The following is a 12,321-nucleotide window of genomic DNA, read 5'->3' as shown; positions in this document are numbered from 1 at the left end:
TATTGAGGTTGTTGGCAGATTTAGTTCCCTAAGGCCACAGAACTGAAATCCCTCTTTTCATCCCTTCCTTCAATTGAGGCCTGTTCCCAGTTTCTAGATCCCAACACATGCAGTTCATCGCTGCAGTGCGCCCTCTTCAAAGGATGAGAGGCAGGTGGAATCCTTTTCATGTCAAATTTCTTTGACTACTGTTTTGCTTTTCCCTTCTACTTTTAGAAACTTGTGCTTAGATTGGGTCCATGTGGGTAATCTAGGGTCCTGTCACCATATCATAACTCTAAGTCTTAAGCATATTCTTCAAATCCATTTTGCCAAGTAAAATGACATATTCACATGTTCCAAGAGACTAGGGTGTTCATGTTTTGGGCCCTACCATACATTTTACATCCATTCTCTTTTGCCAACATGTTGTACCAATTGTATCCCACCTCTATAGGATGCTAGATAAACATTTTGGTTTCACTTTATTCATTTGTGAAATTATGGAATTAAACTCACTGAATTTTAAAGTTGATTCTGGCCCTTAACATTCTAGACTTGTATGAATCCTTATGGTAGAGATACGGGAAAGTAAACCTAATGATCAATGTGGATATTATTGTTATTTTCTATTCATGGATTTTGCTAGAGTGTAGATTTCATATAATCCTGACTAACACCTTCCTTCTCACACTTGGTAATCTTCTTTGGAGGCAGTCAATCTCTACAAAAGTTGACTTCTTCAGAAAGAAATTGACTTGCCTCCTCAAAACTGTAATAACTGGTCCCTTGAGATGTTTTTTATCTACTTATTCTTTACAGCTTGAGTATAGCTTTCACAGTGTTTCTTTCCTACATTTTTGCTTTTGCCTTATTGATTTGGAATCAAAGAAATTGTTTTCCTTTCAATTCAGTTACTTGAAAAGTCAGCCTTTTCCTGAGCCCAGGCATAATAAAGGTTTGCCAACATTTTAAAAGATACAATGCCTAACTTGCCATTAAGAATAGATATCAAATAATTATATGTATTTGTGCCACAAAGTCAAATCCTCTGAATCTTAATTTGCTTATGTAGAAAAAAAATGGAGAAAATGTTAATACCTAACTTCTGGAGTTGTAAAAATCAAATAAGATAATTCAGGAGAAGTATTTAGCAAGTGTTTCATGGATGTGAACCACTAATACTGTTTTGGAGTAGGAGCTACAGGGATGGACAGGTCATCTGAGTTTGCCCAGGACTTGCACTAAAAGTTCAGCATCCTGGGAAACCCTTCAGTCTTAGGAAAATCCGACGGTTGGTCACCCTCGGAGCAGTAGTGTTTGGAAACAGAGCTAAATATAAATATGGGCTTCATCTTCAACCTAAAGGAAATTATTTAATCTTTGAGGTGCAATATCTTTATCTGAAAATGTATGTGAGGACTGTAAGTAGGAGGTTTTGCCCAAGTAGCAGCAACAGTAGACCTTATTCTTCCTGCTTAAAACATCTTTACCGTCTTCCTTCTGCTGAGAGTTTTAGGCACAAAAAAAAAGTTTTGCTATGAAAAGGTCCTTCAAGATCTGTTTCTAACCTCCTTTTCTAGACGCTTATGCTGTTATGGTTCTTTGGCTTATCGATAGTGATAATGATAGTATCAATGATGATTCCAGTGGTGACAGGAAGCTATTTCCTGTGAACTGTGTGCTCAGTCTTGTCCAACTCTTTACAACCCAAGGACTGTAGCCTGCCAGGCTCCTCTGTCCATGGGTTTTCCCAGACAAGAATAACGGAGTGGGTTGCCATTTCCTATTCCAGGGGATCTTCCCGACCCAGGGATTGAACCCACACCTCTTGTGTCTCCTGCATTGGCAGGTGGATTATTCACCACTGTGCCACCAGGGAAACCCTACTGTTACCTAGGGCTTTCTATATATGAAGAACAGCTATAAAGACTTTATATAAGAACTGAAACCAAAGAACCCCAGAACTAGTCACTATTTCCTGTACCTACCACTTTTATACACTGCTCAGACTTTGTCCAGGGCCATTACCAGCAAAGGCAAATTCTTCCTATCTGCCCTTCAAGAGGGAACTTCCCTGATGGCTTAGCAAAAGAATTCACATGCAATACAGGAGACAAAGGTTTGATGCCTGGGTCAGGGAGATCCCCTGGAGTAACAAATGGCAGCCCACTCCAGTATTCTTGCTCAGAGGAGCCTGGTAGGCTACAGTCCATGAGGTTGCAAAGATCTGGGCACAACTGAGCATGAGCATGACCCTTCAAGATCCTGTCCCAAGAGTCCACAGGACAGGATGCTTGCCCTTCACTGACCCCAAAACAGTTTACACATGACTTTGCACCCCCTCCCTGATACTTTCTGCCTTACAGTAAACTTGCTTTAATATACCTATATCCTTCACCGAAAAAGCCCCGCTCCTATTCCTAGCACCAAGCACAAGACTGAATCAATAGGTTCCTTTGTGAAATGAATGAAAGACTGTGATATTGGCAGATCAGTTGATTTACTTTACAGCAAAAGATCCCCTCAAGAATTTGTGATCAATATTTAGTTTTCATATTATCTATGGAAAATTGTAAAAACTGATTTACTGTGTCAAAATGCATGTGGCCTTAAGAACTATGGCATACAAAGATTAAATCATTTAAAATGCATGTCTTTCTCATGGAATAAGAGACTACAGTATAAATGAACCAAGTGCCTGTTGTTGAAGTCTGTTATTTAAGATCAGAAGAGAGAAGAAGTTACAAATAACACCACTAAATCCCCCATGGGCAGGTTTAGGGAAATGGTGGAGTCTCTCTTGTGACTTGTTCTGCTTATGATTTGGAGACCTGCTGACCCTGATCTATAGACTTTCCTCATTCTCTAGTAGTACAAGGAGCTGAAATATACACAGTTGAGACCTATTATTTAATTGTCTATCAGTCACTACCATTTCAGATTGAAGAAGCTTGAAAAAAGAAAATCACTCAGTTGTGTCTGACTCTTTGCTACCCCATAGAATACAGTCCATGGCATTCGCCAGGCCAGGATGCTGGAGTGGGTAGCCATTCCCTTCTCCAGGGGATCTTCCCAACCCAGGGACTTAACCCAGGTCTCCTGCATTGCAGGCAGATTCTTTACCAGCTGAGCCACCAGGGAAGCCCAAGAATACTGGAGTGGGTAGCCTCCTCCTTCTGCAGCGGATCTTCCGGACCTAGTAGAACCAGAGTCTCCTGTGTGGCAGGCAGATTCTTTACCAGCGGAGCTACCAAGAAAACCCTTGAAGAAGCTTACTTATTCTCAAATTATATTTTGAAAATGGAAAAACAAGATCATCACTTAGACTAATAACCAGAGGGATAACTTGATAACCCTTTGCCTAGATTGTTTTAAAAAGTTGTAATATGAAATTGCTTTCTTCCCATGGGGCTTTCAGATAACTGTTTCACATGGTTTTACTTTCCAAATATTGAGATAGATAGTTGAAAATTAAAGATTTCAAAATGAATTAAAGTATGGCTATAAAAGGGCTTCCCTGGTGGCTCAGATCATTAAGAATCTTCCTGTAATACAGGAGAGCCAGGTTCAATCCCTGGGTTGGGAAGATCCTCTGGAGAAGGGAATGGCAACCCACGCCAGTATTCTTGACTGGAGAATTCCAGGGACAGAGGAGACTGGTGGGCTACAGTCCATGGGCTCACAAAGAGTTGGACATGACTGAGTGATTAACATACTAACTTGACTCTGAAAAATCAGTATACTAGTATTTCTTAGGGTTGATCCAGCTTACCACCTCCTCTGTTTTAATATTTGAAATATTTTTAGACTTATTTTTAAGTTTGTCCACCATGGTTGATTTTTCCATTAAGTATATTTTAGGGTAGTTTTACCTTTTACAATGTAATTGATATGTCAAGAATGGGTTAGCATTGATTTGATGCATAGCTTTTAATGTCTTTGCAGTATCAATAAATCTGTAATATCTGCACTATCATTGTTGTCATTTGGCCAGTGAAATGAGGTCTCTGGATTCCTGAGAGATTTGAAATGGCTAGATTATGTAGAACTCCTCAAGTGAATACTTACTAAGGCCAATTTGGGAAATCTGTGATAGCATGTGACACGTTAGCAAATCCCCAAATGGGCGGAGGTGTCTTCGGCAGGATCATGTCTAGGTGAAAATTTAGTTCAAAAATTACCTTGAGAGCCTTGTATTGTACTCTGTGTTGTGGTTTTATGATAGTTAATATACAGAACATGGGCAGGTGAATGATAAACGTCTGAATGCCGGTTCACTCTGACTCATCGGGAAACACTAGTTTTGCTCAGACTTACTTATTTCCTCCCTGGTTGATTTCCTGCCGTGTTAACATAAAGACAAATAATTTGGGTACCAAACAGCCTAAAATGATGAACCTTATATTTAAAATATACACTGAAAATATTTTGTTAGAACTAGAGCACATGTCTCCCTGCTTCTGTGCTTCTCAGAGCAAGGAATTGTCATGCTTTAGTTGCTCTGCATCTGAATTTATTCCCAGTTCCTCTTTTATAGTCTTTTTGGAGACAGTGTATAGTGAGTCATTAGCATTAATATTATTTCAGTTTCAGTCAGGCTACATATCCATACTTAGACAAGGGTGCTCGCTGGATTTCATTATTCATTCAGAATAAATTCCTACTCTAATATAAATGTTGCTCAGGATAGAGCTTTGAAATGGATCCTGATTCTTTAAATTCTTTCCTGTCTGTTTCAGGAAATAGTGAGATCCTGTTGATAATAAAGTACAATGTGTCTAAAGTTCACTTCTAAACACTCTGCTCTTTGCAATGAAAGTCATCTGCATTCTCTTTATAATACAGAGCCACAAGAGATCTGTCTAATCTTAGAGATCTGATCCAGTATCATTTAGGGAAAAAAAAAATCTTGATAATAATTCTACCATTCAGATTAGCGAAAGCAGTAAAGCTTTACAGCTTCTGTCGTCTTAAAAAAGATATCATGAGACGGGGGAATAGGACTTGGATTATGGTTTGGGAGATTTAGTTATTTGGGAAAATAAAATGATTAGTACTGTTATTATTCAAGTTTGTAATCAACGAAAGCAAATGGCATCTGTTTGTTATCATTCTTTCCACAGAAGACAAAGGCTCAGGTCCCGATGGTGCTGACTGCTGGTCCCAAGTGGCTGCTGGATGTGACTTGGCAAGGAGTGGAAGACAACAAAAACAACTGCATTGTGTACAGCAAAGGTAACTGCTAGAGCCTTTCGCTCATGGTTTGGAGGTATTAAAACCTGAGCGTTGCAAAACAGCACCAAATGAGCTGGAAGGGGAGTACACAGTAAAATGGGATCCTCTCTCTTCCTTTTTCCCTTGTGCATCTCCCTAACCTGTATTTTCAGCAAAGACTACCAGATTATTTCTTTTTTTATCCCCTGTTCAGCATAAAACAAAAGGTGTTAGGCCTGTACTTGGCACCATGCACGTTCACCTCACCACGGATTTGAGTGTCTTGACTAGTACCTTCCTCACCGTTACTTTTATTGATAGCAGGTTTGATGAGATCTCAGATTCCTCTCTGAGGCATTATCCATCAAAAAGTAAATTCCTTTTGAAATGTAGCAGTCTGTGTCAGGGTGTCAAGGTGCGTGCTCCGGGAGGCACTGAATTCCAGCCAGTCTCTTGAAATCACACTGAATGAGAGCAGAGCTGAAAAGGAAGCCATTGCAAAGACTGAGAATTCCTCCCCATGGTGATTTCTGAAGGGCAGGAGGCAAATGGGAGAGAGGAAGCGATGGCTTGCAGAGCTTTGCCTTTGATTTGCTCAGTGTGGCATCAGCCTAGACTGCGTCACACCGCTGTGCCCAGGCTACAAAGGAACCGCCGCTCCCTGACACACGTCGTGGGACAGGCTCAGGCCCCTCTGCGTGTGTGATGTGGTTTGCTGCGCTTTCCTCCATATTCAAGTTCTGGGCCCAAGCTCCGTACTTTGAGAGTGAAATCCCTAATATCACTTCTTCGTAAATACTGCAAAACCTTGTGCTCCTCATGTTTAATTTCTTTTCGCTTTCTTTTTTAACCAAATAGACCTACTGAGATCAAAGATGTGTTTGCACATTGAACCTAGAAACCATGAAAGCATACAAGGGAACAAGCAAATAAGCACCCCTATCAATATATTAACATATAAAACACTAATCATAACATCAAAGACTCTTAAAAACTTGCTACAAACAATTACAACTTGTTCCTATAATCATTACAATTTGTACACTTATAAGAGGATTGCCTTTAAACTGCTATAAGCCTTTGAAAGTTGAAACACCGGAAAGAGAGAATTTGCAAGCTAAAAAAACAATCTGCACACCAGGATCTGATTATATTCCTTTTCCTTCTGTAATTGCTGGTCCCATACCCACTTATTTTCTAACCCCAAATACCTGTGGTATGCTGGTGGGAGCTTTTAACTAGAAGGGAAGTGAGATTTTCCCAGGATATGTCACTATGTTCTATCAAAATGGAAAGCAATATTACGTGAACCAGCTTGCCAGTGTCCACATTCAGAATGCAAACCACAGAAACGATGGCTTGGAGTGTAGGACCAATGACTGGGAATCAATTTTTGTTGTACAATGTCTTATCTCTATGATGGCGATATAACATGGAGGAACCAAGAGGTAGTTGTTCTTCTACCATGATCCAAATTCATTACATGTTTAAATCAGGCATTCTTTTAGAAGAGAAGATTGTTATATTGTTACATAAGGGGAAAAGCTATAACAAAATTGTAATTCTGTGCTCAGTGGAGTACTTTAATTTGAACATATTTGTGTGTTTGTTTTATAGTTAGATATACCTGAATCCTCCTAGCAATAAACAGTTGGGAGTAATTTGCAGAAGCTTATTAATTAACTCATAAAGCATGGCTTAAGCCCAGCTGTGTGCTCAGTTTGTACATGGGTAATAACAGCTACCCTTTATTAAGCACCCCCCAATCCTCTCCTTGGTACTCCCGTACCAAATTCTATGCACTTCCTTCATTGCTCTCTTCACCTCATTTTATGGTCATTTTATATGTTAGAAAAAGAAAAAGTTGTAAACAGTTAGCTATTATTGCCTGCCTTTGCAATCTACTCAATATGAATTCCTAATATACAATAGTTTTTAACCTACAAAAGGTAACTTGATATTGTTCAACTTACAAGACCAGTTTTGGGTATTGCAATTCAAATAACAAGGACTGCAGTAACTACTGTATATGCATTATTTCATTTAATCATTATTTAATACCTCCTAGTAGGTAATTAACATCGTACTCAATTTTACAAAAAGTGAACTTGAGACATGGCTAGATTAGGTATTTGTCATGGTCCTGTAGCTGTGTCTCAGTTTCACTTTTTCAAAAAAGTTTTGTGGTATCCTTGATTTACAATGTTGTGTTAATTTCTGGTGTACGGCAAAGTGATTCAGTTACACATATATATTTCTTTAATATTCTACTAAATGTTTAAAGTGGTGTGCAAATACGTATCTGTCTAATTGAGGGTCTGAGTTATACATGTTAGAATAAGTTCTCCCTGCTTTAAGGTTTCAAACAGCTAGATGAGATAGGTAATATGCTTCTCATTTTACACAACCTGACTTGTAAGTGACTCAGAGCAGTAGTATGGTTGTCTCTGTTCATGGAGAGCTAACAGAGAACCAAATTTGAATCCAGGTTTTGATAATTCCAAATCCTATACTCTCTGAACTGTATGACTACCTTTCCCCTTGACAATATTCCATGCTGAGTAAATTCTCTTATACTACTTAGGCATTTCAGAGTACTTATAATACTCTAAAATCACAGAATATTATAATATGGCACTTTCCAAAGTGCATTTCACACAACCCTAAGATTAAAGGAAAGGTCAAATATTGCCTATTTTGGCCTCTCTTGAAAACTCACAAGGCCTGCTGGTATTAATGCTCTGAGAAGTCCTGTAGTGAAATAAAACAAAAGTCTTTGTAACTCATTTGACTGTATGATATACGAACTTTTTTCCTATGGAGATCCTTAGGAACATTGGAATTAGCGCTCTGGGTGACACCACTTGGGAAAACTCTGCTGTAGACTCTACTCTGATCCCCTAGATGGGCTTCAGAGGCCTGATGCTAACTGCTAGTAATCAGATAGCCTTTGGAGGAAGGGGATAGTTCACTCAAATTTCTGTGAATACCTCAGTATTCTAGGATTATACTAGGGATTGTTCACATCGTGGAAAATAGGATCCCAGGAATCACTGCTACCAGGACTGCATGGGCTCTGAAGCCTTCTGTCTTCACAGACTGTGGGTATGATTCTTGTTGTTGTTCAGTCACTTAGTCATGTCCAATTCTTTGCAACCCCATGGACTGTAGTCCGCCAGGCTCCTCTGTCCATGGAATTCTCCAGGCAAGAATACTGGAGTGGGTTGCCATTTCCTTCTCCAGAGGATCTTCCCAACCCAGGGATCAAACCCGTGTCTCCTGCTTTGCAGGCGGATTCTTTACCCTTGTGACACCAGGGGAGCCCCTGGGTATGATAAGCCTGCTCTAAGCAAAAGAGTTTTGTAGTTGAAAGAAATTGGTGATTTAGATTTAATAGGTACATATTGACTTGGACATCTATAGTGTGTGAGACATTTTCATAACATGTATGTTATTTATCAGTTGGGGCTCTTTTGTTTTCAAATGATAGAAATCCAAATGAAATGGGTTTATGCAAAAAAAAAAATGAAAGTGTAAGTGTGTATGTGTGTGTATGTTGAGGGTAGGAGGGTTCATCTGCTCATATAACTGAGAATCGAGGGATATTCTAAACTTCAGGATCGGTTTAATTCAGACGTTCAGACTTCGTCCCCAGACTGTCTCTATCTTCTGCTTTATCTTTCTTTTGTGTGTTTTATTCTCAGAAATGTTCTTGTCAAGTGGTGGGAAGCTCTGAACTTATATTCTACAAGCAGAGCAATGCCCGTGCAAATAGAACTTTTCTGGATTTTGTTTGAGGTACATCACATACAATCCTTGAACCAATTAATCACTGTGACTCTTCTTTGCAAACTAAAATCCTCTTTAGTTTTGTATATAAGCCAATGAGACACAGGAGACCCAAGGAGACACAGGAGAGGTAGTTTCCCAAATGAAACCTAAGTGCTACTCCATATAATAAAGAATGGTTGCTTGATAGGCTAACATCCATGCACCCACATGCAACGCATTACTCCTCATGTCTAAAGAGCTGTCACTGAAGATCAACTCTCACTAACGTCAAAATTACATTGCCTTATTTTGTCTCCTAGCTAAGCACCACAATACTTATGAATTCCATGCCAAAGTCACTTTCATTGGATCTGGCTATCTGAAAGTATATTAGTACCTATTTATTAATATAAATAGAATGTAAGATGCATATATGTTGTATATTTAAATGCCTTGACTCAAATTTTTGATAATATTTTCCTATGGCATGTAAGATAGACCACTTAATGTGTACCATTATAATTTAAGAGATATACTTACTTTTTGAAGTATTATTAAATGTGGGCTGGTGTTAACATTAAATATAATGATAAAATTTTCATTTCCAGGTGTCCATCTAATAATTATTATAGAATTATATTACTTCATGCTATTTGACAGGCTGCCATCATCCTGTTTTATTCGAGTAAAAAAAAGTAGTACTTGGCATTAATATTATAATCTGATGTACTTTTTTTCCTGCCTCAACTACCCCCTGTCATTCCAGAAAGTAATTAGCTCATCCAGACATTGATGGACCAGACTTGTTGGGTTGTCTGGTTTTTGCCATTATTCTCAGCAGACTCCAGATAATTCTAATTTACTTATCTCCAGTGGAAAAATACTAAAAAGCACCATGCTGAGGCTAAAGGGAGACTGCTGGAAGGAGGATGAGCAGAGGTCTGCCCCCTTGCTCCTAAAATCCATGAATACCTGTCAAGCACTGGAAACCCCTTTTCTTTTCTCTATACCTTGATGTTTTTTATAGTGTTTGCACAGTATAGTAACCTTTCTCATTTATGAAAAGTAAATAGGTCACTTTGAGTTTCATGTTTTTGAGCATTCAAAATTAAACCTTTAGCACCATAAAGGTTCTAAATGTGGGTTTGTTCATTGAGCTCCCTCCAAATAAGGGATAATTACATTATTTGGGGTTTTTGGATTTTCATGTCATGTTGTTTTAGAGAGTTACATTCTCTGGGTATTTGGATGAAGAGCATGAACCTTGTCAATCAAAGGAGTGAAAAGTATCAGCTAACCCTCACTCTCACCTTAACCATGGAAAATTTGTTTTTATACAAAAGCACAATATTATTGGGAAAAAAAAACAAACAACTATTGCTCAATGGAACCTTGAGCAAATCATTTTTCCTCTTTAAATCATATCTCCTCAGCTGTAAAAATGAAGTAGCAATGGCCATCTCACAGGATTTTTGTGAAGACTCACCCATTCACATAACTGCATATGTTGTCATAAATATTATATTGCAGGTGATCTTATTCTCAGTCCTGTTTTCCCTTTTGGTTATATGTCAGCACAAATTTAGGGGAAATGAAGCCAGGCCTCCACACTGGCATCAAGCAAGTGTGCAAGGAAAGATGGTCATATGATTCCAGATGTATAGCCAAGAATTCGCAGTATCTGCAGAGACCTGTATTACAGAATCAGAGGCCAGAAGCCTTTGCCCAAAGATAGATTTTTCCCCCTTGGGCACATGATATTTCTAATGAAAGTCTTATTTAAAATGCTAGTGTAAAGATAATGATGATAACATTAAAGCAAGCAATAGCAGTTACCATTTATTAAGCCCTTATCCCTATGCCAGGCATGGTTTTAAGCTCTTTACATATGTTTTCTGATTTACCATTTAGAAAATTATGATGTAAGCAGGATTATTCCCACTTTACAGATGAGGAAACTCAAGTTTGGGGCTTCCCAGGTGGTGCTAGTGGTAAAGAACCCACCTGCCAATGCAGGAGACGAAAGGGATGAGGGTTCGATCCCTGAGTTGGAAAGATCCCTGGAGGAGGGCATGGCAACCCACTCCAGTGTTCTTGCCTGGAGAATCCCCATGGACAGAGGAGCCTTGGCAGGCTATAGTCCACAGGGTCTCAAAAAGTTGGACACGACTGAAGTGGCTTAGCACACACACAAACACAAACTCAAGTTTAGGTAAGTTAGATAATTCAAGGATATATAGGTCATAAGTGATGAAATTTGGATTCAGTCTTGAGTATGTTGACCTTGAATCCCAATTAGCACAATTAGCAGAGTTTGGAAGATACCATTTACTAAGCCAAGATTGTAAGGTATTGGTCTTCCTCACAAATTTACATACATATTAATCAGCAAAACTTTTTCCCCCTCATTCTGTGATTTGGTTTTTCAGAAAAAGTTTTCCAGAACTAAAACAGCAGTGATAGCAGTACCTTCTGCTGATCTCTCTGTTGCTTTGAAGACCACAGGAATTTCAAGTCGTGTAGAAGACTAATCTCCAGTATCTTTCTATGACCATCTTCAAAGTTCTGATTTTGCTTGTTCGCACAAATGTAATGATGCAGTTAATTCAGTTAAGCCCTGATGGGTTGAGTACTGTGTTCAAGGTACGATGAAATAATGACAGTAATTCTAATACGACCTAACTCTGGTGAACAACTTTATATACACTGACTAAATTGATCAACTGTTTAAAACAAAGATCTGTCATTGTGAAGGACCCTTGCAAAGGTCTGGACTATTTTCCAGCTTAAAATAGAGCATCTGCTGAGTGTTCCTAGAATTTTGAAACAACAGCCTTGTCCAACTTAGCACCCAGTTTTCCTAACTAGCCTACAAGTTCATGTTTACCTTAAAGGATCTAAATCTATGTGAGTAAGAAAGTAATTTGAAAAGAAAAAATTGTGCTCATATTTAAGTGTTCATTTAACCATTTTGTAGTTCATAGAAAATGTATAACTGTTGTCTAGTTTTACAATATTCTTAAAAGAGGGTGGGTGCCTGAACCAAATATTTAGCAGCAGGAATTATAAAATCATAAGGCGATTAAGTTAGCTAGTCGCAGAATTCCAATATTGCTTTTTAAATGACTTCAGGATATAGGAGGTACTAAGGTTATTATCTGTTATCAGGAATACAGTGGAATTGTACAACTGGATAATAACCAAACAAACTGACACAATGTAAAATTACATTATCAGTGTGTTAAAACAAAATTGCGCCCTAAAGGAGTCCACATGCCAGCTCAGAGCTGCAGTGTAATTATGCTTAACTCTGATAATTAAAATACAGCGGAGATCAACAGAATCATTTTCATT

The 12,321-nt window shown here is 38.6% G+C and overlaps 1 protein-coding gene across 1 annotated transcript in view; it reads left to right on the top strand.

The window, feature by feature from the left end:
- The window catches only part of ZFPM2 (zinc finger protein, FOG family member 2), a 444,681-nt gene that overhangs the window by 258,144 nt on the left and 174,216 nt on the right, over positions 1 to 12,321 (top strand). Inside the window, exon 5 of the mRNA XM_055546469.1 lies at positions 5,106 to 5,217. Within this exon, the coding sequence (XP_055402444.1) occupies positions 5,106 to 5,217 (112 nt within the window). The remainder of the gene's footprint in view (positions 1 to 5,105; positions 5,218 to 12,321) is intronic.

The sequence above is a fragment of the Bubalus kerabau genome, chromosome 14 (genome assembly GCF_029407905.1).
Source record: "Bubalus kerabau isolate K-KA32 ecotype Philippines breed swamp buffalo chromosome 14, PCC_UOA_SB_1v2, whole genome shotgun sequence".
In the NCBI taxonomy this organism is placed as follows: Eukaryota; Metazoa; Chordata; class Mammalia; order Artiodactyla; family Bovidae; genus Bubalus; species Bubalus kerabau.
Note: the sequence above shows the minus strand (reverse complement) of the source record. Positions and strands in the feature narration are given on the sequence as shown.